Consider the following 25,469-nt stretch of genomic DNA (forward strand, 5'->3'; position numbering starts at 1 on the left):
GTTTGGCTGGACGATGGGCCCGGGAGTCGCTGACCAATAGGCTGACAAGGATGCAGAGCGTGGGACCGCGCCCGCGCCTGACTGGAATTCAACAACGTGCCTGCCGTTGCAGAAAACCGCGAAACCGCTCGCCAATGAAGATCATTTCTCCATGCAATGACGAGTCGACTGGGGACGACCGTAAGAAGAAGAAGAAAAAAAAAAAGAGCGATGATCCGCTTATCCGTTCGACCCGAATCTTTTTTTTCTTCCTCCATCAAGAATCAGCATGACGAAGTTTGGGAGTGAGTTTCAGTAGGACCTAAGGTTGAAGAGCTTATATTCCGTGAGACTGGCGCGTGCCAAGACCATGCTGTCAGCACTATGAGAAGATTTGCAAGACGACAGACGCATATGAAGGCGATCATATTCGCGTGCAGGAACATCGGAACACGAGAGAGGTTCGACTCGACTCAACATCACGGTTGAAACTTGACACATCTCAGAACATGAGGCCAGTCGAGTCGGGTCGAGTCGCGGTGGTTGGTGGTGTTCCTGGGGTTCATGTTTCGATACTTGCGAAGCCGGCGGCAGGTACATGGCCCGAGAGTACTTCCTGTAAGAGCAGGCAGGCATTGAAGCTTCGAGAGTGGCACCACTAGTGGCCCTTCAGTGGGGTTGGCCCTAGCATTGGCTAGCATTGGCTTCCCGGCGCAACGATAGGGCAATTGACAAGCACCCTACCCATCCATCCTTCGAAACCTCGAGATCGATTGATCTGGTTCAATTTCTGAGACCTTATTCACACCTAGGTACTCTTGCGATTTGCCCAACGGAGGGACGGCAACACCTAAACATGCACGTAGTAAAGGCTATCCCGGAGTTCTGTCCGGAGATAGTCGCCAATGGCAGTCTTGGATGAACTGGAGGCATCAAATTGCAGTGGCACCGTGCGTGCGGCCGAGTACAGACAGAACAAATGACCAATGTCCGTCTGTGTTAACACACGACCAGTAAGACCCGGGATAAGCGAACACCTGAGATGAGAAATTTGGCGGGCAATCTTACAGCATCGGACATTGCATGTCAGCAGGCGAGGACAAACACACCACATTCCTCAGGTGCCATCTAAGTAGGTGCGCACGCTTTCCAACACGGCGTGATTTTCGACCTCGTACCAGGTCGGTTATCTGCTCATCCTGCCAAGCTGTTTATGTTTTCTGGATGGTGAAGCGAGGCGAGTGCTTGGTGGACGGGATTTGGAAGGTGTCGTCTACGGCATCTGCTCACCGAACCGTTTTTAATTAAGACCCGGTCAATCAGGCCGATGTACACCGGAAGTACTGGACGAAGCTTCACAGGGCACAGCAGCACTGCAAGAACCCAGCAGGGCCAATCTCACGATACCCCGCAAAACACCTCAATTCGGAGCTTCCTTCGATGCCCGTCATTTGTGAGGGCCGTTCAGGATTGGGCGGCCTATCTTGGCTGGTCCTCTCCCGGCGTTCCGCCTAATGTTCTTCTATCAGCGGCTAGCAGCGAAGACGACCAGAAAGGGCAGGACGTATCTGTCTTTGGCTTTGCGGCTTAAGGGCAGGAGGAGGTAGGTAGTATCTAAAGTAGGGGTACCTCGTGTACTGACCTAAGCAGGTGATGTACCTTATCAGGGTCAGAAGGGGGGGGGCATTCTGCCACTGGCCCTCTCGCTAGGCTGTCTGCTAGGCCCTTCATGTCGCAGTGTCGTAGTGTTGCAGTGTCGCACAAGCGCGGGCCCACCTGCGCATGTCTGGGCTGCTGGACACTGAACACTGCGGACTCAACGTTACAGGACCCATCCATCCCTCCCCGACGATCAAATCAGAATCAGTCAATCAAAAAAATGTTCTCAGGTCCTGTCGCTGTCTCTGTTGTCACTGTGCATCCTCGAGGCCCTCCCATTGATTGATTCCCATTCCATCCCGCGCCCCGAAAGGCTGACGGTGATCCTCTGGCGGCTTGTCTGTCGCTTGCTATCTCTATCTACATGTACCGTAGCCAGCTGCTACCTAACCTAAGCATCAACCCCCCACAGTTTCCCACTCTTCATTCTCTTCCCGGCTTCCTTTCGTTCAGGCGGCTTCTGTACTTTTTGGTTCTGCTTCTTTTTGGGTTGGAGCACATCCACTGTCACAACAAACCCCTCTCCTTTACTGTTTCTGACTGTTTGTTACTGTACGGACGGTTCTGGTACGGACGGGTCGGATTCCCATCACTCCTACAAAGACGCACAACACAGACACCACAAACACACACGAGAGAACGGCGCGCCAAGACGACTGACACTCACCTTCTAAGCGGCTCAAGGGGACAGACAGACAGTATCTGTCGCATCTTCATCCCACTGTATCGCACAGATGGACCCGTGTTTGTGACGGAAACCTGCCCTATCAGATTTTGGTTTTTGCCCTGTTCTGCTCTCTGCCCTGCTCAGACTCGACGGCTCCGATCGAGGGCACTCCCGCTATCGCATTGCACCCTTTTCCTGCACGTTTACACAAGCCGAGACGACGAATCCGCTCCGGCGGTAGTCGCATGTCAACATACACACCAAAACTCAGTAGTGCATCGAATCCTCGTTTGTCTCGGTACACGCAGTGTACTTCCGAACCTAGCTGCCACACCACACCCCCGAGGCCGCCAACCTTTTTTTGGTCCTCGATCGAATACAGGGCCCCTCCCCCGTGTTTCCCATTCGACTGTTCGATCCTGGCCGTCCTGAGCTTGCTTTCCCTTATCAAACACCAAACATGAGTAACACCACCAGGCCACCACCACCGCCACCCCAGTCCCTGCCACATGCTGCACATGCATTCGTCCGTGGCAACGAGAGGCAACGCCTGCCTACCCCGGGCTCTCTCCCTCTCTTAGATACCTCGAACGCCCCGACTACGCCTACCCGGCCGTCCAAGGATACCGCTGCCTATCTCAACCACCAGAGTCTTCTTGCCAACCAGGCCATCCAACTATCACCGCATTCGTTCCACCATGACGTTTCATCCCATCGCCCCGACCAAGCCATCAGTGCCGATGACACGATGAACTCCCAGCTCCCGGTGCGCCCCGGCCTGATCCAGTTCCGTTCTAACACTATATCGCCGTCCCCGCCAACAGAGACCATCGCCGAAGAGACGACCGCGTCGCCTACCGACGGTGCACTACCCCCATCTACCCCACTGGGGCCCCGAAGCATCGACTCCCTTTCCCTCAACACCGACTTTCCGAGCCAGACGCCCTCCCGGGCAGACAGCCTCAACAGTAACTACGGACTGAGCTCGTCACATCGCTTGGGCCACAGATCCTCTTCGGCCAGCCTCCGGCCAGTATCGAGAACCCCATCCGTTAAGCGGGCGTTTGCCAATAATATTGGCTCTGCTTGCAGTTCGGCCGTGCCCAGCCCCGTTATTGCGGCTATGGGCGATTTGACACCCTTGCCTTCCCCGTTATTACTAGGTGATTCGCCAGGACCGTGGAGGAGACTTGGTGCAAGGCCGCCGTCCAGGGAAGCCAACCTGCCGACCATTATGCCCGACTCCGTTCTGGTTACTTCGAGTGGCGAATCCGTGGCTGCTCATCTAGCCAACCAGTCTAAGAGAAAGGTATATGGTGGTCTCAGAGCAGCGGATCCGCCAGCAAACAGTATATCTAGCAGCGGAGACAAGATGCATGGGCGAAACAGAAGCGTCAGCGAATACATACCCGATCCGATGTCGATACCCAAGAGGCAGCTCACAGTTTCTGCGTCGCATAATCGACAAGGCGAGCGCAACAACAACAACAACAACGGCGATGGCGATCATAACCTACGTCGCGAACCCCATCTCTCCGCTTCGCGTGGATTAACGCCCGCTGCAAACCCCCCTACTCCCCCACCAAGCGAATCTTCCCAGAGCAATGATGGTTCCGCTGGCCGGCTCTCGAAAAAGCCGCGGTTTGAATACTTCGAGGCCCGTGGAAAGGAGGACAACAAATTGCGAAGATGGCGCGCCGTGAAGCAGCTCGGCGAGGGAACTTTTAGTCGGGTCATGCTCGCGACCAGCCAGGTTGCTGTTGATGACGGCGAGGAGGATGGACCTGGTGGCGTGACGACTCCAGTCGAACCTGACCTGAAGACTCTGGTGGCCGTCAAAGTGTGCGAGCATGGTCCGCGCGGCGGAGCGTCTGAGCAACGCATCGAGATGAGCCTCAAGCGAGAACTCGAAATCATGCGATCCATCAACCACCCGTCGATAGTGCATCTCAAAGCCTGGAACATTGAACCGACGCGAGCTCTCCTCGTCTTGAGCTACTGCCCCGGCGGCGATTTGTTCGATGTCGCTACCACACACCGGGACCTGCTTTCGCCGTCCCTGTTAAGGCGCGTATTCGCCGAACTTGTGGGCGCGGTCAGATATCTTCACGACCGGCGCATAGTGCACCGCGACATCAAACTCGAGAGTAGGTGAATTCCTTTCTTTTGCCGATTCTACCTTGGAATGTTGTAGTCGCACATGTACAATCATCGTCGCTCTCGTGTACCGATTGCTCAGCTAACCCACTTAGATGTTCTGGTGAACATTCCTGCCCACGAGCTGGCCAGCCCTAACCATGACTGGCAAACGTATCCGGACTCCATTATCACACTGACCGATCTCGGCTTGTCTCGTTTTGTGGCCGATGATGAGAAGTTGGAAACACGATGTGGTTCTGATGACTATGCCGCCCCTGAGGTAATTCTGGGACAGCCATACGACGGGCGGGCCATTGATGCCTGGTCCATGGGCGTACTCCTATATTCGCTACTGGAATCACGACTGCCGTTCGACCCGCCACCCGGCGCAAGTGACGCGCACAGGATGCGCAGCCGTACCAGCCACAGGATAGCGCGGGTCGAATGGAGGTGGATCGAATATGCCGGAGAGGATGGAGATCATGACGGCGATGAAGCAAAGTTCGAAGCTAGGGGTCTGAAGGGCGCCATGGAAGTTACGGAAGGATTGCTCAAGAGAGCGCGCAGCCGTTGGACCATCGACAAGGTCGCGGCCAACGAATGGGTCCGTGGGGGCATCCAGGTGGAGGGAGGACCTCATTTTCGACAGGAGGACGAAGGTGTCGAAGTATTATGACACTAACGACGACGTGCCTTTTTTTTCGCATTTCGCTCCTCGGCTTCTGGCTAATCTGCATAACTCGTTTCAGCAGAGCGGCTCTTTCCCCCATTAACCGCTTCTCCGCTACATGGCCGAAGCCAGCAGGTAACACTCGCTTTTGGGCGGTAGCTTCACACATTATCTTGGGGGCGTTACTGACTATGCTTACTTATTATCATGGTGCTTCTTCGTCCCGAGCGCCTCTTCTTTTTGTTATTATTATTATTACCTTAGCGCGATAGAGTCCATTTGCAAGGGCGCAGAGCAGGGACTGCCATAAAACTATTGGCGTTTTGGGGTTTTTATCATACTTATTAGGAAAATACCTTCAAAGAGCTTGAATCGACTCCAAACCAACGGCCTTCTTCCTACACCGCCACCGCCTTCTGGTGCTGCGCGGCGTGAGTCCATCGTAAGTGGGTTTTCCATTCTGACCTGGCTGGGCCTCCTTGGCTGGCTACCTACCGATATTTGTATAAGCCGATCGCGGATCGTAGGTCGCCAGTATGACACTCCGTATCTCTCTCCAACCCGGATTTATGGTGGTCATGATTTGTTTGGCAGAAGCCGTTTCTCCAAGGCCGCCGGCGCTGCATATTGTACCAAGTGCATGTAGGTAAGTACCAATGTAGAGTTGCATACATTTCGAAAGATAACGTCAACGTTCTCGTGTGCCTCGGCCCCAGCCTCCCCGCATCTGGTCCTCTTTCTCCACACTTTGGCCTGATGGCTTGCGGAGAGCTCCGCAGGGAACGGGTTGTCTAGTCTAATTGGACGTCACTCATCTGAACTGCATGTTTCCTTCAAGGATTTGGATACACAAAGTGTTTCTTCGTGCCCAAGTGTGTCATGATACCTTGTTCCTTTTTGGCTGAACACTGCTACTTGCCACCTACCTAGGAAGTGGCAGCCTACTTCACTATCGCTCACTTGGTTTCGACGTCACCAGCAACACAGTCGTCGAATACCCCTACTGGTCTTTCTTACGGCAAACTCCGCACTTCCTCTGCCGCGCTCTTCGTTAGCCAGACAGCACAGCAGACACATCCAAGCAAAGAAAGGAAGAAGGGAACGAGAAGAAGAAGAAGAAGACGAAATGCCACCGCAGAATTGCAAGTTTGAGGGCTGGCTCGGTCACGACCCGTCCGCGGCCGAGGGCAATATGGTCTGGAGAGAGTTCGAGCCGAAGCGGTGGGAGGAGACGGACATTGATATCCGGATTACGCATGCCGGCATGTGAGTGTGTCTGCCGCGCTGCCTTTTTCACTCGACGTGACAGAGTGTTGAACTGATTGAGGATCCTGCTGTCTCTAGGTGCGGGAGTGACCTGCATACGTTGAGCAGTGGCTGGGTGAGTTGACTACAACTACTGGCTTTCTGAGTGGACGCCCGACTAAAAGCTCGTTTGCTACTGATAACTACTTAGTACCCCGCGCCCTACCCCATCATCGTCGGCCACGAGATTGTCGGCTAGGTCGTCCGCGTCGGGTCCCGGGCCGCGGGCGGGCACAAGGTGGGCGACCGCGTCGGCGTCGGCTGCCTGGCCGACAACTGCGAGGGCCTGCTGGAATCGCCCAACAACAACAACGACAGTAAAGGCGGCAAGAAGAAGAAGATCGAGAGCCTGTGCGCCAACTGCGGCGGCGAGGACCCGGCCGAGCGCAACGAGCAGTTCTGCCCCCACGGCCTCTGGACGTACCCGGGCCCCCACCACAACGGCGACAAGGCCTACGGGGGGTACGCGACGCACCACCGCACGCCCGGCCGGTTCGCGTTCGCGCTGCCCGGCGGCCTGCGCTCGGCGCACGCCGCGACCATGATGTGCGCGGGGGTGACCATGTATTCGCCCCTCAAGCGCTGGCTCGGCTTCGATCCTGCTGCCGCGGCGGGCTCGGGCGGGAGCGGCGGGAAGAAGAAGGTGGGCATCATCGGCCTCGGCGGGCTGGGCCACTACGGCGTCCTCTTCGCGCGCGCCATGGGCGCGGAGCTGGTGCTGGCCATTTCGCGGAGGGAGGCGAAGAGAGAGGAGGCGCTGCGGTTGGGGGCGCATGATTACCTGGCCAGTGAGGAGGGCGGGAAGGGGTGGTTTAAGAAGTACTATGGGCAGTTGGATTTGCTGATTAGTACGGTGGCCTCAGCCAAGGTAAGTTCATTTCTTCTTCGTTTACTTTCTCCTTGTCTCTCTTCTGAGAATACCGAAAGAAGCCCCTTTAACAAAAGTTTACAAAGGCACCCATCCGCGCCTACCTCTCCCTCCTCAAGCCGCGCGGCACCCTCGTCCATGTCGGCAACCCGGACGACGGGCCCTTCGCCATCGACCCGCCGGGCGCGCTGGTGGCGCGCAGCCTCAACTTCGCGGGCTCCTGCATCGGGTCCGCGGCCGAGATCCGCGAGATGCTCGAGTTCGCGGCGGCGCGGGGGATCGCGCCCTGGGTCGAGGAGAGGCCGATGAAGGAGGCCAACGCGGCGCTCCGCGATCTCCACGCGGGGAAGCCGCGGTACCGGTACTGTTTGGTCAATGCGGAGGCGGCGCGGCTGTGAAGGGGGTCCTAGTGGGTATGGGTAACGAAGGAATAGACATATAGTGGTATCGCCGCAGAGAGGACAAGCCCGTTCGAGTTCATCAGGTGTCAGCCCGCTGGTGGGCGACAACTAAAGCTACGAGAACAGTTCCTCTGGGCATTCAAACGCAGCCGCACTGAACATGTTCGTTGCCCACATGTCCAAGGGGTCCAACTGGTCAAATAGCGAAGGCCCATCCTCGGCCAGTTTCGATGCGCACCATGCCCGCACCGCCGTAAAGACTCTCAAAACGCCTGTCAAGTACCCAGTCGCCGACCACAAGTCACCGTCACGGTCGCCACCACCACCACCAACCGCTGAAATGCTCTGGATGTCCGTGATCACCTGGTCCAAAAACTGTAGTACGTCCACCGTCTGTCGCGCTAGCCCCTTGTCCCACGCCGGATCCTCGAGCGTGGAGAGGTTGACGGCGGCCTTGATGTAGCGCGCCTGGTGCACGAAGCAGGGAAACGGCTTTGCGGGGTTCTCGGCCGGCGGAAGGGCGAGGAAGTTGTCTATGGCGGCTCGCACTACTCGCAGACACGTGTACAGGCAGTCGACGCGCTGCGTGCTCGGGGTTTCTTGAGAAAGCGCGAGCTCGAGGATGCTCAGTTCGGCGAAGTAGACGTGTCCAAGAAGAATGGCTACATCCAAGTAAGGAGTTTAGTAAGGGGCGTTGCTGCTTGAAGTGTGATTGGATTGTTAAATGAGGGCTCGACTTACCATCGCTTTGCAAGTTCGGTGGTATACTGCTCTTGGCACTGTCCAAACTCGACCGGAAGGCCTTCAAGTAGAACGAGTGCAGCGGCGCTGTTCGATGCCGGATACTCTCTATCTCCCTGGCCAAGAGCTGCAGGCGGATTTGGTGCAGGAAGGACTCGTCCGTGGCGCACTCCTTGCTGTGGTCCAGGACGACGAGACTCTCTTGCATGTAGGGTGTCCATTGCAGGGCGTCGATCTGTCCGAAGTATGACGATATCCTGTCCTCCCACGAAATCTTAGTCCTCGAAACGGAAACGAAAAGAAGAAAAAGGGGCAGTGAATGAGAAGGGGCTTATGAGAAAGAGAAAGAGAAAGCACAAACACGGCGGATATGTAAAAGCACCCCAACATGGCTCTTCGCTCCTCGAGCGTGTGTTCCGCCTGCCCCCGCAGGGACGTGGACGGCTCGCTGCTATGCGTGCTGCTCCCGCTGCTGCTGCTAGTATTATCCTTGTTGATCGAGAGCATGTTGGTCTCCTGGGTGGGCGGCCTGTTCAGGCGGAGCTCGAAAACCACCATCATGGCCAGCTGGGTGAAGCGCGAGAAACTGTTGATTCCACCTTTGAGCAAGGTGTCGTGGCCCCAGGCGAGAAAGGTCAGCAGGCCGAGCAAGATGTCGATGCTCACGGTCCCGTGGCTGCCCAAGATGAGCTTGTCGGCCACGATCTGTTTGATGCGGTTGCCCAGGTCGAGCCGGATGGGTGCCGACCTGGAGGCGGCGGCGCAGATGCAGAGGAGCAGAAAGGGTCGTTCGCGCCGCACCCAGGCTAGGTCGGTGGGAGGGCACATGAAGGGGAAATACTTGAGCATGCGACGGCTGAACGAATGGAGGCAGTCCTCGGCGTCGGGCGGGAAGTCGACGGCTGACAACAAGTCGGCTGAAGGCGGCAGTAGCCGACTTGGAGGGGTGGTGGTGGTGGTGCTAGGCACTGCTAAAGGGGTGATGAAGCCGACGGTCGCTCCTCCGGAAACAGAGGACGCGGTCTGGCCGGTCGAGCCACCAACAGCAAGAGCCGGAGTGGAAACATCCAGTGATGCGACACGACCAGTACCCAGCGCGGTGATAAGCTCGTCGAGCTTGGACTCCAATTGCGCAATGCGTCCGACGGGGTTGTTCTTCTGTGCGGCGGCCTTCCGGGCATATTCCCCCGGCACGCATGGCTTGTTGAGACGGCGGCACCGGACACAGCCCCGCCCATCTGGGCGGTTGACGCATTTGCATTTCGACTTGGCGCAGCTGGAGCATGCCTGTAAAGAGAGCCACAATCATATTCAGTCAGTGTCGGCGCTTTTGGGGAAGATTAGTTCCAAAACACCGCGGGGCATTGACTTGCCTTTCCGTATGGCTGTATGGCCGTCGGTGGTGGACTCGACGGCATTGCGATGAGACGATGCTCTGAGTATGTGACTAGACCCAAATAGACAACAGGTATAAGCCTATTCTGTTACTGCAGGTCGTTTAGGAACGTGGTGATGGCGGAGGTTTAGCCAACAACCGCCGTTGGCTGTCCGGTAGGTAATAAACCAATGCTTAGCCCTAGCCCAGGTGGCTTTGGGCATCCCGAACGCCGGACAGATCGAGCTGGAGATGTAAGCCATGATTACACAGGGTGGGGTCAAGGACCCTGCATGATATTGCCCGTTCTCTTGGGGATTGGTGTCAGGCCGCGGAGCAACCTGGAATTCCTCGGAGGATTGCGAGGGGAGCACCGGCGTTCGGCAGTCCGAACGCCGTTCCTGTCCTACGCCATGATACTGACAGAGCGAGTACCATCATATCATCGGTCAGATACCTCTTCATTCCCGCATGGTATATATATATATATATATATATAGATGCACCCTATTCTTGATTCTATTGAAGTCGATGGATTCACGGGTGTTTTATCGTGGATAACGATCACGCATCCTTCTCTACGGGTCACTAGACAAGAGCGAGCCATTGCTGCTGTAAGCACCCACGAAACGGCCAGATTCAACAACGTCATGAAGATTGTCATTGTAGGAGGTACCGGCCTGGTTGCCACAGAGCTCATCGCGCAATGCTTGGCCATGTCTGAAATCACATCGATCGTCGCCCTGGCTCGTAAACCGATACAGCTCGAGGCAGATGCAATCAACAGGGCCAAGTTCAAGAGCGTGGTCATCCGCGACTATGAGGACTTTACAGATCGGGTAAAAGCAGAAATCTCGGGGCTAGATGTGTGCGTATGGTAAGTCTTCGCATAGACTGAAGCGGGTGTATTGGTTATGGCTAACAACATATGTCTCGAAAGGACGGTCGCTGTCACCCCGGGCAGGCTCAGCAAGTTCGATTTTGCCGAAGTCAAGCGTGTTTGCCAAGACTGCACTGTAGCTGGGCTGAAGGCAGTCAGCGAAGTCAGCAGTGCCTCTGCCAAACCTGCGACGTTTATCTACATGAGCGCCGAAGGGACTCCCGAGGATCTGACGAAGAAGCCATTTTACCTGGGAGACTACCTCATCATGCGGGTACGTTCACCCATTGCTAACACCTCCCGTGGCCATACGGTCGGAGAGTGGACAACTGTTTCCATACTAACCCAAGAACCTTCAAATAGGGCAGGACGGATAAGCTGGTCCAAGAATTTGGAAAGGAGAGTGGCCACGTTGATGTGCACATTGTCCGCCCGGGGATGGTCTGGTCCTCAATCACTTTCTGGCGCAGCGTCCTAGCTAACTTCTTTCGGGTCTTAAACCTACTCACACGCGCCGTTCCGAATATTAGTCGGGCGGAGCTTGCTGCAGCAATTCTCGATCAGGCTGCAGGTGGGTTCGAGAAGGAGAATTTGTCAAATGCTGACCTGGTTCGCATTGGGGGAGCTGCTCTGGCAAAACGACCAAACCATTAAGGAAGCAGCGAAACGTCCGAGAAAAGGCTACAGTTCCGAAATGCCTGGTACTCAAATGATAGACCAATTAACAACATCACTGGCCGTTATTGAAGTGTTCGATACTTTTTTTTCTTTCTTCTTTCTTTGGCCTTTTCCCCCTAGAATTCAGGGGATGTAGGATGCCACCAAGAGATCAACGCTGTTAATGGCATGGCGGCGCGGGGCCCTCGATCAAGAGCCGGCAGACAGCCAAAAGCTGCCTTATGCAAGGCAACTGAGGGGGGTGTAGGCACTGCCACGGACAGCAACTTGGAGAATGCCTATTGGGCTAACTTGCATGAACTGCACGTAGTTTGCCACTTCGTCCGCCCTCAGCAGCTGCGGTGAGATTGTCCATTTATTTCCACTGCCTCCTCCATGACGCAAGCGCCGGATCAGGCTCGCTTTGATCCAAGATACCCCATTGCCAACCTTTCTCCTCTTCAGATCTTTCCTGCCTCCTTAGTAAGGGAGTATAGGCAGAAGTTTGATAAGATTTCTTCTTTCGACTTGGCGCACAAATTTGGCTCCCATTGAGGCTACTGCCACGCAGAAGAACATGGCAGCGGAGAGTGTAGGACTGGCTGCCTCAGTAGCCGGGCTCGTATCACTAGGCCTTCAGATCACGGGTGGCATCGCGAGTTACCTAGATGCACTGGAGAGCCGACGAGACGAGCTAACATCTGTCAGGCGTCAGAACGATGCCCTTGCCGCTGCTCTCGACACTATCAAGACCGCCACTTCCCACAACTCTTTTCAGGGCCAGCAACATGTCTCTGCAACCGAGAGGAACACCCAGTGCTGCAAGGCAGAGCTTCAGGCCATAGAAGAGCTGTTGGCCGAGTTGGCAGACTGTGACACCACGACCTGGCGACAGTGATTGGAGAGCAAGAAGCGGAAACTCACCTACTCGTTTGACCGCCCCAAGGTCCAGCACATCCTCCAGCGGCTGCAGAATGCTAATGGCATTCTACAGCTCACTCTAGCCGGATTAGGGCTGTAAGTTAATCATTATGCGATTTAGCCTTGACAGGTTTGTGTTAACTCCTCCACAGAGACATATCAGCGTCTCACAGCGAGAGTCTCGCTGCGATCGAAGCGGGCTCCCGCAACCATGCTTCCGAGCTCCTTCTTCTGCGCTCAGAAGTGACGACGGCCCTGACTCCGGTTTACGAGATTCGTGACCAGGTGCCGCATTTCGAACGCAAACTCGATAATACGGCCGATCTGATATTGTCACACTCCGCGGCAACCAGTGCCCAAATACGAGAGAGCGACAGGGCTGCCCAGGAGGACGTCAGACGCTCGCACGATTTACTGCAAGCAACTATGGAGCGACAAATGAAGAAGCTCCAGGCAATCGAAAGGCTTCAGCGCGAGACTCTTCTGGTCTCCAGAGCGGCGAGTAAGCCGGCAGCGCTAAGAGAGCTCTGCGATACTATCACGGAGGCGAAGCAGGCCCCTCGCCAGAAACGGTTACTCCGTGGTTCTTACCGTCAATCACAAGAAGTTTTTCCCGGCATTGCTTGGAGCGCGCAATATGGCTCCGTGATGGGACGAATCCGTTGCACTTGTACTCGTCCTTACCGATCGACGATGATCCAGGGGGCACGGTTAGGCCATCTTCGTCTGTCGAGGAAGTCAGAGACCCAAGGCCATTGGCCAGACTGTCCCCCTTTCAAACACAGTAAACAAGAGCCGGCGATCGATAGGCTTCGGATACTCAGGTTTCGCTTCTATTCTCCACGCTGCTGTCGATTTCTCCTTCACGATGACAACGGGAGCGGGGGGCTTCAGTATCAGTCCGAATTTGACCCTCTACGCCACCGTAGATGGTGAATTAGACCCTGCTTTCCGTATCCTGGGACTGCTGTGTGGTTGTACACGATCGTGCAAGGGTAGTATCGACTCTTTTGCTATTGCTTGCTTCAAGAACCTCATCAAGCTTTTCGATGATAAGAAAGCTTGCCCGGCTGCGGTTACACGCGGAAATCAAAGTTTGTTGCATAGTGTGGCCCAGGCGGTACGTAAGAAAACCTTTGCGTATGATCATGGTGACGACTAATCATATATAAGCTCGGATATGAAGTGTTGCTTAACAGTGGGGGTCCCAGGGACTTGAGTGTCTTTTCCCAGTTGGTAAAGATGCTACGTGGATTCGGCGTACCCGAATTTACATTTAACAGCCTAAGTTGGTACTTTTGTTGTCACTGCAGGGCAGTACTGACCATAAGGTACAGACACAGATTTCTTACTCGCCTCGAGCGAGTACGATACGGCACGGACCAAGGATGCTATTAATATACTACTCCAGGAGAATCTGGAGAACCAACCACCTGTCTTGGAACCCTCACCATCCATTGTCATATATAACAGTAATATTAGTTGGCATACTACCTTTGGAATTTTGGACCTGTATGAGATATGCCCTGGATATGCGGAAGGTATGCTGACTTCAAACTCAACCCTTGGTTTCGTTAGCTAACTAGGATAAGCTTGCGGTTGTGGGCTTCTGAGCATGGCGGTGACCAGTAACGATACCGAAGAGGTCGTTCATATTCTGAGTCGCCATTCTGATTCAGTCTCCGAGGTTGATATCCATGGCAACACTGTGCTTCATCTAGCAGCAGCCAAACCTCGAATACTGTCAATTCTATTGGAAAACGCCGATTTGAGTCTATTAGACAAGGCGAACAAATACGGTGCTACTGTACTCAGAGTTGCTATGCACTATAGCGGTCGCCTGTGCATCAATGGTGCAAGCTCGAGAAGATGTCGACGTTGCGGCTGTACACGTTGTGTCGATATACTTCTCAAAGCTGGCTGCAACATACGAACGGGCAGTCGTAGAGACCACAACTTTACAGAGCTCCTTCGCTCAGCATCTGAGCTCGCAAGACGCCGCTACGTCGTGCATATAAAGGCATCACGCATCTCGCGAATGCGACTACTGTCGACCTCCTTTTCTCTCTTAAAGCCTATTCAACTGATTTCAGGTTGTATCGACATGAAGCAGGACTACCCCCAACTGCGCAGAAGCCAATCTTGTCATCCTGCTAATGTTAGGGTAGAAGGCGACGATGACTGGATCTACCGGGAAATTTACGACACAAGCCTGGCCGATCTATTCTACCGCTATGGATTTCGCCCCAGCCCTTCTTTCTTTTGCCATCCCTGGTCTTACTCACAATGTGGGATATCCTGCTTTCGCTGGTTGGTAGTACACGGGGTCGACCTGTTCATTCGGTTGCCAATACAGCCTCCCGGTGTTCGAAGCGATTCAGAGATAGGACTGTATGTTGCTCATTTTGTCGGTTATGCCTTTGGGCGTAACTGCTCCGGATCCACCAGCTCTGATCTCTTCGACGTGTTCGGCGCGACTGTGACACGGGAGGAGTTGAACGACGGATGTGAATGCCATTGCTCAATTGGGCGATGCGATCCTTTCATATGGATGCTGAAAGGGATGATGCAAAAGTGGTTCGAAGGCCAGCGGAACCTTCGCTCCATGTGTTCCGAAATGAAGAATTTCTATACCAGATGCAGCATCAAGCTAACGTCACTAACGTACAAAGCAGCAATCAGGTACGCCACATTCGAAGCCCTGGAACTTACCCATACCTGTTGCGATCCATACTCGGTGATGCAAACATTTGATGTGCGCTTCGCACAACGAAATATGGATCCGTGGCTGAAAAGCGATGACATAGTCATTATCAACCAGGAGCAAACTTCCCTTCTAGAGCTGCATGGGAAGCTAGTGGGTGAACTCACGGAGGCAGCTTCCAGTGTCATCAAGACTGACTCGGAGGGTCGCCCGCTGTTTCCGGACTTCTGGAGGCAATGCTGGATGCCGCGAATGGAGGAGGAACTGGACAAACTTTCCGGTTCCAGCTTGACGGAGGCCGAGATAAAAGGAGCTGAAGAAATTGGAGTTCGGTGGTGCGAACAGGCTGAAGCACCTGCCAAGAAAAACCCGTACGATGAGTCTTCATTGGAGCACTGGTTCTACAATCTGGATCTGATTTGTCCCGAGTACAAGGAACCATGGCCTGAGGAGCTTCGCCAGGTGGAAGAGTTGTCTTGAGACGCGTTACTTTGTTCCTTTTGACGTCAAGCTGGTATTGCAGTAAAGGAACCCTTCATGTGGAAAGTGGGAGATGTATGTAGGATTGGTGCAGCATGATTTTCCTGGTTTCATTTAGATCGATACATATATTTTAGAAAAGGCTTGCCATCCGGCGGGTGCCCCCGATGATCGTCCCAATTTACGATTGTCCGCCCCTCAAGCACCGCTGGCGCTACCAGCCGTTGAACTTGACCATACGAAGTCGGGAACCGTCGAGAGAGCATCAAAATGGTCTATCTCGTCCGCCCAAGAGATACCGTCTTGGGCCCCGACAGTTTGGATCGTGGTTGCAGCGGCTTTGTTTGCACGGACAACTGCCTTCCTGATATCCCAATTGCCTGTGGCCTTTTGACGCAGATAGTCCGAGGCATATGCGCCCGTGAAAGTATCCCTGGTTATCTCAGTGAGCCTGGATTCGTTCGAGACACGCTGGCAGATACGCACCCTGCTCCTGTAGTATCTTCGACCTTGACTTTGAACGCAGGGCAATGGCCGCTCCCTTTGGAGTTGGCATAGAACGCGCCCTTGGCACCCAGTGTGATGACAACGTTCTCGACCCCACGATCCAAGAACTCCTGAGCAATAACCGGCCAACTCTCTTCATTGACCTCGCCTGTGCCGCGTCCAGACATGATGGCTGCCTCCGACTCGTTAACAAGCAGATGGGTGAGGTACCGGTAGAAACGTTTGCCAATAGGGGCTGCGGGTGCGGCGTTGAGGCAGAACTCGATGCCACCTCTGCCAGCAGTGCCAATCATGGTTTCGACCACCTCACTATGGATATCCATCTGCGCTACGACGAGGTCCGGCCGGACCCCGCCTCCTAACTGCTCGGGGGAGACGAAATGATTCTTCTTCCACATGGCTGTGGCACCCAGAGTAAAAAGGCATCGGTTTTCGCGCGTCGAATGCTCAACCAGCACGAAGCAAATACTTGAGCGCGTGTTGGGTACTGTGACGATACCAGACGCATCCAATCCGTTCTTGTTCAGCTCGACAATAAACCGGCTGCCATACCGGTCGTCACCGACGGCGCCTATCATTTTGACCTGGATGTCTGCATCACTCAAGTTGAGCTGTCCTAGCGCAGGTGTGAGCTCTTGCTCGTTTGTTGTTGCTGTAAAATCATGTACGGTCGGCTCTGTTGGTATCAACAAGCTGTCAGGGGCTTTCGGCTTGTTGTGGCAAGTCCGGTATGTTGCGATGGCTGAGTTCACTCCTTTGCCACCCAGCGCTTCCAGGTACTCGTTTGCCAATACGCTTTCCCCATGGTCGGGAATGCGACTTGCAATCATGATCAAATCAGCATCCAGCCCTCCGATGACTGAAATCTTCTGTGGCCCCATTGTCTGAAGCCTTTGTGGTAACCTCTTCGCTAAGCAAGTAATGACGATAGAGAGCACCTTGGCAATGAATGTTCAGTGGATATGTGGGGTGAGAAACGGACTGGACTGCTCAGAAGAAGCCCAATGGTGACCATTTCAGGCTGGACTAAATACCTCTTGTTATGACAGATGTATCCCTCCCAAGGTCCCGGCAGAGCGGGCAGGTATCCTATGGTGTTTCGCACGGTGTGGGCGCTTATCCCTTGCCCCGCCATCATGAAGGCTTGCTAGCTCGGACAGTAAAGCCTTGAGCATCAGACATGGTCCGTACAATGTTCATCTTCGTAGCCAACTTGGTTCTTGTTCAACTTGAACATATCTTCGTCGAAACATTCTATTACTTTGGATGGTAGTGGGCAAGTTCAGGCCATGAACGTCGGCGATGTCAGTCCTGTCGAAGGGATGTCTTTGTATTCGACTTTAACACGGCGACAAGGCACTCAGGTCATGGGGTTCCAAGAGGGTTACCGGCATCATCGTCTACAGCTACTTGGGCTACAGTTTGGTTCGGTCGATTGCCCCTGAAAAGGGTCAGGCTCGATGTAGCTCATGGCCAATACCGGTGCAGTATAATGTGGTGTTGCGGGATCATTGCCGACATCTGGAAGGTGCTGATTATGGAGACATCTATGACCCGAATCCATTTTGCGTTGAGATTCGCAAGAACCAAAGAAAGGAGCACGCCAGCAAACCAGAGGTCTCGACGTCGGTGTGTTATGACTCGCCTCGGTCTGATTGCCAGTGGAATCCTGTTGGAAAGGGTACTCCTGAGGGGTTTGTTTGTGAGTTTAGTACTCGTTACGTTGGAGCGCCTAGGCGCTGATGCAGCATAAGAACTATAATGAGATGAACGAATGTTAAGGTACACATGCCAATAGTCACCATTGGTGATTACAAACCCTATAATGAACATGCTGTGGAGATGAGCTCCTTGCCCCCAACAGTCAAGTGGCATTATGCTGCACGACAGCGGCCGCCATACATTGGATTTGGCCTGATGCGCAAACGACCCCTCAAACTGGAATGCACCACATATAATTCGATGATCATGCGTACGTTCCCTGACTACTTTCACCGCAAGCCAAACGCAGGGGCCGAATTAACGTATGTGTGTCTGTCTCGCTATCCCTCTCTACATCGCTCTCCACCCTTCATGGTGCTGCTCCTTCCTCGATCAACACCGAAGATCTTTCGCCAGAACCATCCTCCCCGCCCCCCCTTTTCAAACCAGATCAGCAGCCCCTCCACATCCCCCCTCGAGGTCAAGCCCCATCCTCACGACCTCGCCATTCTCCCACACGAACTCGGCATCGACGGGAGAACTCCCGCCGGCCGTCAAGCAAAACGTCATGTGCGCGGTGAACCTGCGATTCTCCGCGAGATGCGCGAACGTGATGGTGAACCCGAACGACCGGTCTTGGGCATCGATAAACAGTCTCTCATCTTGGATAGCTACCGTCATCGTGTGGTACCCGGGGTGCCTGTATGTGCCGGTGTACGCGCTCAGGGGCGCGGTTGGAGGTTCTGGTGGCGGCGGTTTTGGGTCCTTCGGCTTCTCTTGGGCTCTGTCCGGATTTGTGGATGGGTTTTGTCTGACAGCAACTTCCTTGCTGGCATCACCACCGAGACTCTCTTCTAGTTTCCCCGGGGCTTGGGGTGGACGAGTATCCTTCTTGATCTTGGCTGACTTGGTAGCTTTCTTCTTGGTAAATTGTCTAAGATAGGGGCGTTCCGTCACCGGCACCCCGAGAACTTCATCGATGAGTTCCTTGGTCAAGATACACTGAATGTCAAACGCCCCATCGGCGTTCCCCAAGATCACCGCGCCAAAGTGGAGGTCGGGCAGCAAGAAGAAGCGCCCCGAAAAGCCGAACCCAGAGCCATCGTGAGAGACGACCCGCTGCCCCCGATACGTGTGGACCTCGAGCCCGGCCGCGTACATGGTCGGCGTCGTGTGCGGCTTCGGCTTCCTCCACGTCGGTTCCATGATGGTCCGCAACCGCACCAGGCCCTGGAAGACGCGGCCGTTGATCGGGCCCTCGCAGTGCAGGAGAGCCTTGACCCACTTGATCATGTCGTTGGCGCTCGAGACCACCAGCCCCGCGCCCTGCGCCTCGGGAGCGTCCGGCCACTGGAACCCCTGGTAAGTTGCCTTGGCCTTGTCCCAGTCGTACCCGGTGCCGATTCGGTCACCCAAGCCCTTTCGCCGGGCCTCCGCGGGCTGGAGGTTGGTGGATGCCATGCCCAGCGGTCCGAAGAAGTTCTCTTGGAGGAATTCGCTAAAGCTCTTCTTGGTCTTGACCTCGACCAGGTGGGTTGCTACCGTGTACATCAGGTTGTTGTACATGAACTTGGAGCGGAGCGGGGCGGCTACGGAGAGGTGCCGGAGGTTCCTCGTGATGGCTCGCGCGTCGTCTGTGTGTGGCGAGAGGGGGCCTAGGCACGACAAGTCATGGCTACGTGTGTTACTTGTTCAGCATATCGATCTTGGCCCCATTAACAAGGGAATCCATGACTACATACCGAGGCATGCCCGTCCTGTGGCTCAAGATGTCATCCACGGTGACGTCCTCCGTATACGCGACCCCCGGCATAACGAAGTCGTCGGGCAGCAGCTCGGACATGACGGCGTCCCACCGCACCTCGGGGTAGGTCTCGTGGTCGTCGACCAGGAGCGCCACCGACGCCGCCGTCAACGACTTGGAGCACGACGCGATGTCGAACAGCGTATCGGGCGTGCACGGCTTCGGCGGGTCCAGGGACGCCTTCCCCCAACCGGCCGAGGCCGTTTTGCCCTTGTGGACGATGGCGAGCGAGAGCCCTGGGACGTGGTGGGAGCGCATCATCGCCTCGATTCGGGCGTTGAAGGCGGCTGAGCGAATGTAATCCTCCATATTGATGAGATGTCTCCTGTCGCTGTCGGACTGATATGTTATGGAACCAGAGTTGAGAGAGAATGGTTGGGACACCAGACGTTTCGATATGACATGAAATCCATCCGGTTGGTGAGGAGGGTAGCCAGGAAAGCAGAGGAATGATAACCCACGTAGCTGTTACAGAGCGGTATATAGAATGTCGTATAAGTAAGATCTTATGTGCCAGGATCCGGCCTGTGACTCAAATGCGATTACGTCTCACATATTGTGGCTGGGGAGTTAGCTGCAGGCTAGCGGATGAATCATAGTGAAACACCACTGCCCTGGTATGCAGTCAACGTAGTGGCGGGTTATCGTGTGTCAAAAAAAAAATCACAACATTTCTGATAGGCTTCTGATCCGCCTGGTTAATTATGCAATTTGTCACATTACTATTTGGGAATATATCAAAGTTTTGTTTTCTTCTTCCAATTTTGAAAATGCTCCTCCCGACCAATCGGACGGCTGCCGACCATCACATCCATCATGACCGGTGGACGTGAAATGTCTTGGTGCTCATAATGCCATGCTCGCCAGCCAAGGGAGGCGGCCTATGAGCGCTTTCGATAGTATGTGCTTGCACCTCGGTTCCAATCTTGCCGAGGACCCAGTCCTTGCTGATCCGGACCGAGTCGTCAGCCTCCCCCTCTGCGACACTCGCTGCATTTTTGACTGGCGTGGCGGCGTGATCCTTCTTCACGATCCCCTGATCGCTCGCGCCGTCATCGTCGTCGTGGTGAAGGTGGTGATCCCTCTTGGTGTCGAAACTGGCCATGTTGGCACTGGGATGCGACGACTTCTTGGACGGCTTTGACGACTGGACCACCCTGTCGCCAAACATGGGGGTGCCGCCGATTGTACGCAGGCCGACGGGCTCTCCATGTCGTTCCCGCGGCTCGTCTTGATGTACTGGGACTGGCTTCGTATTAGCAAATCGTTGTTTTGCACCTTTAGGCCAAATATCCATATTCATGAGGATTAGGAACATACCATATCCACTGTTTCTCCTCTTCGTATTGTTGAACCAGGTGCCTATCGTGCGGCTCCACAGGGGCCGGCAGACCGGTATGCTAACGCAGATCATGGTTACGCTTATCTCGACCTGGGACCAGATGATCATTTCATAGACGACTTCCCGAACGCCTCGAACATAGGTAATCCGTATAATGCCAGCCACGGCAGCTCTTTGTGCGATGCTTGGTTAGTCGGGGTAGCCTACGTGGCAGCTGCAGAGGAAGAAGGGCAGCGGGAGAACTCACAGGAGTCCTAAGCTCAGACTTCCCGCGATAATCAGCTTGTCTTTGCGGGACATGTTCAGTTTCCAGACAAAGTTCCAGGGTAGCAGAGCGAACACGAGGTCGATGAAAACCGTGCCGACTGTGCTTTAGTTATCAGCGTTATTCTTCTTGAGATTTTCGGAAAGAAACAAGCAAATGTTCTACTTACGACCCATGGCCACTCCTAGTGGCACTGTATTGATGCAGGTCCCTCCTGGAATCCGATCATCCCACGAGAACTCGACGGGCGTGCAAGCCGCCCAAGTAAAGATTGCCATGACTAAGAGACATGAAGTCAGCTTAGAACTTATCATGCAAGACAGCAAAAGAAGCACTTACGAATGCAGATGGCGCCCAGCGCGCCCATGGCCATTGAGATGAGGACCTTCTGCCACCTGGCGATGACCAAACGAATCATGAAGAAACCTACCGAGGCCTTCGCAGCCGCCGTCGCCACCAGCGCATTGGACTGGCCCACATCTCGCCAGAAGATGGTGTTGTACTTCGTGTCTTCGTCGAGATCGTCCCTTCCGAAACCTCTCCCTACGGCCACGGTGATGAAGGCGTCGGATGCGACCATGAGAAGCTACATCCATTATTGCACGTTTTGTCAGTTTCGGTATCATGGATGGACGAAACTGAGTAGAGTTGCTTACAAAAGCTACAAGGAAGAAGTGATCGTCAACGCCGTAGGAGGCGACGCAGATGACGCGGGTGTATACCCGCAGAAGCAAAAATACGAAGACGATGGCTGTCAATGCCCACAGCACCGCCATGAGGCGGGGACCCTGGTCGTCTGCGGCCATGTCGACCAATGCGAATTCATCCGGTGTTTGCGCCCAGATGTCGGGGACGGCCTAGACGTATTCGAAGCGGAAGCCAAGAATTCTAAGTGTTGTTTGCTCTGTGTCGAATGCAGGGCAGGACGATCATCTTTATCAGGAAGACAGACGGCGACCAAGCATTTACTTGCGAGAAGGTAAGAACCCGACAACAATGACAACCTGGTGGATTTGAAATGCAGTGGCTTTTTCCCCACCTCCTCTCCCTCCTCTCGGCCGGCCCTCGAGTAGCAAGGAACCGCGCGGGCGCGGGACGGTAGAATTGATGCCTCCCTACGCGGTGCATCGCATTGCATGCATCATGGAGAGAGTGTGAGTGGGCAGTCACACCACCTGCAGCCAACAGCAAGTAAGCAGTTTTTGCCGCAATAGTGCATATGCAGGGAACTGGGGGTGCGCTGCTACCCAAGCCAGTTTTTACCGAGATCAGTGCCTCCCAGTCACCAGTCACCAGTCACCAGTGGACGTGGAGATGAAACTGCCCGTCTCCAATGCAAGGTAGGATTGAAAGAACACGCATCCCCAACGAGACAGAGAGGTCAAGAGGCCAATTCTCTCGGTTGAGCTGTACTGTATTTTGGATGTGTGCCCTCCACTTCCCGGACTCGACCTGAACTTGGAGTAGCGAGGGTGCTGCTTACTGCGCATCAGTTGGATGAATGATTGGCCCCGGATACACCCCCGGTACAAGGGTCCCCGTTTTTGCCCGGTCAAGCCCTGGGCTGCCTGTCCCTCTTTGTAGCTAAACCCGCTCTCACCACGGTCTGCAAATTACCGTTCCGCCTATTCCCAAACGTACGGCGCAGTTGAATCCTTCTCATATGCACTTCACTCAGACATTTGGAGTTAGTTCGATGTTACTAATGCTTACAAGTATCGGTTGCATTCTAGCCCGCCCGCGATCGGGATGCTTGGTGGGTGCACTAAAATGATCGATCTCGTCTACCCAAGGGATGCCGTGTTGCGCACCCACACCATGAACCACCATGGACACGGCCTTACTTGCATGGAACAAAACTCCTGACGTCCCCAGTGGCTCGGGCCTTTTGACGCATGTAGTCGGAAGCATATGCTATCTTGATAGTGTCCATGCCGCGCGGGTCTCTGGACCCGTCAATCCTAAGTACCTATGCAAGCACAACCGGGCGCGCATACCCTGCACCGGCAGCACCGTCGATACTGACACCAAATGTGGGACAGCGGCCTCAGACTCATTCACTATCGAACGTGTCAGGTATTGGCTGAAGCGCTCGTCGAGAGGGTGTCTTGCGGGTGCTGCATTCAGACAAATTCGACCCTGGCTTTTCCAGAGGTCCCACTCAGCTGTGTTGCAATTATCTACGTTGGCTCAAGTTGACCTTTGGAAGTAGGCACATACAAGTTAGGGAGTGTAGTCGGCCTAGGGAACCTCCTGCTTCTTAATACCCCGCAGTCATACCTACATATGCACTCACTGACTGTAAGCAAGCATGTATTTGGTACTCAACTACCGATAAGACCTGGAGCTTGGCTCCAGCGCTGTACTGTATGTAAGGTACATATCTTTGTTGAAGTATGGGTTTGATTTCATGATACAAAGGGATTGCATTTGCCAAGAAACATCTTCCTTCTGCCAGAAATAAAATGACCGAGGCAGCTGTCGAGGCACCACACAGACCGAAGAATTGGGGTCACAAGTACCATCCATTGGCTATTGGTAGGCTTTTCTATCACCGCCAACATGCTGAAGTTCATTGCGCCTGCATCTTATATGACATGCACATTTGAGGGCACGCTCCTCTGTCAATACCACTTGTTCTTCGGCAGAGTTGGTCCAATGAACATCCTATAATACCAAGGTAAGCCAGGCCCTGTGGCTGGACGGCACATCGATTGGGCGCATGCGCCCAGGCTGGCAGGAGGGCCCAACTGCATAATGGCCTCAGAAGCCACTTCCTGTAGTGGTTAGAATGTGATCTGCAGAGTAGTCGCGTACTTGAGTGGTGCTGGTAGGTAAATAGCGTGAAGAAAATGGGTGGTGGGATTGACTGCAATGCAGTCGGCACTGTTCCCTGACCCAAAATATTTTCGGAGATTGGCTGCAGTGTCGTATGCGGCCTGGACGAAAGAGAAGTCGTGAAATAAATATGGCCTCACTGAAGGTAGCCTGCCTAATCACCTAGTACCACATCGATGCGACGCAAATCTCTGTGTAAGGCCTTCTCGTTCTCAATACTACAAGACGGATTTAAAAATCGGTTACGTATAGCTTATCCGAGTATCCCAGTCATTTACGCATAGCCGAATTCTCTTCAAGAATGTCGATTGACCGACGTCCGGCTTCAGCCTGCCCGTATTGCATGATGCGAGACGTAGGCAGGAAGGGGAAGAAGGCCAATTTGCGAGGCTTTGAAATAACAGAAGGCACGCGGCTCTTCTACTAAAGGTGAGCTTGCACGTACCCCTTTGGCTAAAGGGCGTGTATTGACAACCCGCATAGAAGCAATCTCCTAACAAATCGGCTCAACTCAGGGGCAGCGAAACCTGCTGGAGTCAATCCCACAACGTGACAGTTATTCGTATTCAGTGCACACCACGGTATCAGATAGTCCCCAAACCCTGGATCTCAAACAGAAAAAGCGAATACGACTCGGTGATGATTGTTATCGGGCTTTTGAGGACGTACAGCTGGACCCCTATCTTCGCCCCACAGTCGTTGTCAACAGAATTCGACTCTCCTGGGCAGATGTAGCACGGGTTCCCCCAGGCAACTACAATACCCAGTCGTCGATCGGGGGAAATTATTCTGTTACTGTGGAGCACACCGCTGAGAAGAAGACCTCAGAGAAAGAGTATCAGAAGCTACACAAGATCGTGAAGAAACGAAAGGCCCAGCTCTTCCCTCAGCTTGATGCGTGGGAGATTTGTGGGACCCGTATCCCCATAAACTTCATCGCCAGGATTCAGAAAGGGGCGGGGCTGGGCTCAGTACATTAATGCTTCGCTTCGTGCTGCTTCTCTGCTTTCTGGTACGACCACGGCCAGGAGAGGCATGCCCATAACTGGACCTTCCTGCGTGATTCGGTTGTAAGATTCGAAGGGCAACGCTTGCGAGTCAAGATGATCTGGGCGGCAGTATCTCAATATTGATCCGGGACGAAGAATGCAACACTGCCAGTTCAAGAGCTCATCTCAGTTATTGTCCAGGCGGCAGTCACAGGCAAGGGTCCATGCATCCCTCGTAGCTAACCCCATTATGGAAGATCGAGGCAATAACGTAGGTTCTGGTCCTGAAGATGAATCGTGTAGAGGAACAATGAGACAGGGTGTTTTAACTTTGGTGCCACCAACATGGCGTCGAGAGTATGACGCCAACAGCATTAGCAGGGCCCCATAAAGTGCCAGAGACGGACATATCATTAAAGTGCTTCTACGTGAGTGGACCAAGCGCCAGAAAGGCGAGAAGTACGAGTGAAAGGAGCTGCGAACTCGAAAGCTGGGGCTCACTGCACATTAGCTATACTGGATTTACTTTTACTGTTTTACTTTTCGACTCATACTAACGTACGCTACTAGAAATAAA

At 54.1% G+C, this 25,469-nt stretch overlaps 7 protein-coding genes across 7 annotated transcripts; 3 read left to right on the top strand and 4 right to left on the bottom strand.

Annotated features, from left to right (window-relative positions):
* Positions 1-2,765: 2,765 nt before the first annotated feature.
* PG986_004665 (CAMK kinase) lies at positions 2,766-5,120 on the top strand (the record flags this gene model as incomplete). Its single annotated transcript, XM_066840887.1, has 2 exons — positions 2,766-4,452; positions 4,558-5,120. 2 exons carry the CDS (start codon positions 2,766-2,768, stop codon positions 5,118-5,120), a joined length of 2,250 nt encoding a protein of 749 aa, XP_066703514.1.
* Positions 5,121-6,240: 1,120 nt separating this feature from the next.
* On the top strand, positions 6,241-7,685 carry PG986_004666 (uncharacterized protein; the record flags this gene model as incomplete). Its single annotated transcript, XM_066840888.1, has 4 exons — positions 6,241-6,380; positions 6,459-6,495; positions 6,619-7,287; positions 7,374-7,685. 4 exons carry the CDS (start codon positions 6,241-6,243, stop codon positions 7,683-7,685), a joined length of 1,158 nt encoding a protein of 385 aa, XP_066703515.1.
* A 117-nt stretch (positions 7,686-7,802) lies between these two features.
* Positions 7,803-9,847, bottom strand: PG986_004667 (uncharacterized protein; the record flags this gene model as incomplete). The annotated part of the gene is made up of 4 exons (XM_066840889.1): positions 7,803-8,350; positions 8,430-8,686; positions 8,812-9,716; positions 9,785-9,847. The coding sequence occupies 4 exons, from the start codon at positions 9,845-9,847 to the stop codon at positions 7,803-7,805; spliced, it is 1,773 nt and encodes a 590-aa protein (XP_066703516.1).
* Positions 9,848-11,737: 1,890 nt separating this feature from the next.
* Positions 11,738-15,446, top strand: PG986_004668 (uncharacterized protein; the record flags this gene model as incomplete). The annotated part of the gene is made up of 7 exons (XM_066840890.1): positions 11,738-11,824; positions 11,913-12,235; positions 12,415-12,764; positions 13,087-13,382; positions 13,436-13,550; positions 13,600-13,803; positions 13,855-15,446. The coding sequence occupies 7 exons, from the start codon at positions 11,738-11,740 to the stop codon at positions 15,444-15,446; spliced, it is 2,967 nt and encodes a 988-aa protein (XP_066703517.1).
* Positions 15,447-15,644: 198 nt separating this feature from the next.
* PG986_004669 (ribokinase protein) lies at positions 15,645-16,834 on the bottom strand (the record flags this gene model as incomplete). Its single annotated transcript, XM_066840891.1, has 2 exons — positions 15,645-15,879; positions 15,933-16,834. The coding sequence occupies 2 exons, from the start codon at positions 16,832-16,834 to the stop codon at positions 15,645-15,647; spliced, it is 1,137 nt and encodes a 378-aa protein (XP_066703518.1).
* A 1,261-nt stretch (positions 16,835-18,095) lies between these two features.
* PG986_004670 (beta-lactamase family protein) lies at positions 18,096-19,767 on the bottom strand (the record flags this gene model as incomplete). Its single annotated transcript, XM_066840892.1, has 2 exons — positions 18,096-19,329; positions 19,397-19,767. The coding sequence occupies 2 exons, from the start codon at positions 19,765-19,767 to the stop codon at positions 18,096-18,098; spliced, it is 1,605 nt and encodes a 534-aa protein (XP_066703519.1).
* A 505-nt stretch (positions 19,768-20,272) lies between these two features.
* PG986_004671 (uncharacterized protein) lies at positions 20,273-21,871 on the bottom strand (the record flags this gene model as incomplete). The annotated part of the gene is made up of 6 exons (XM_066840893.1): positions 20,273-20,703; positions 20,779-20,984; positions 21,048-21,165; positions 21,235-21,345; positions 21,405-21,651; positions 21,722-21,871. 6 exons carry the CDS (start codon positions 21,869-21,871, stop codon positions 20,273-20,275), a joined length of 1,263 nt encoding a protein of 420 aa, XP_066703520.1.
* Positions 21,872-25,469: the final 3,598 nt, after the last annotated feature.

This window comes from Apiospora aurea, assembly GCF_038362705.1.
Source record: "Apiospora aurea strain CBS 24483 chromosome Unknown utg000003l_segment0_segment0, whole genome shotgun sequence".
Classification (NCBI taxonomy): Eukaryota; Fungi; Ascomycota; class Sordariomycetes; order Amphisphaeriales; family Apiosporaceae; genus Apiospora; species Apiospora aurea.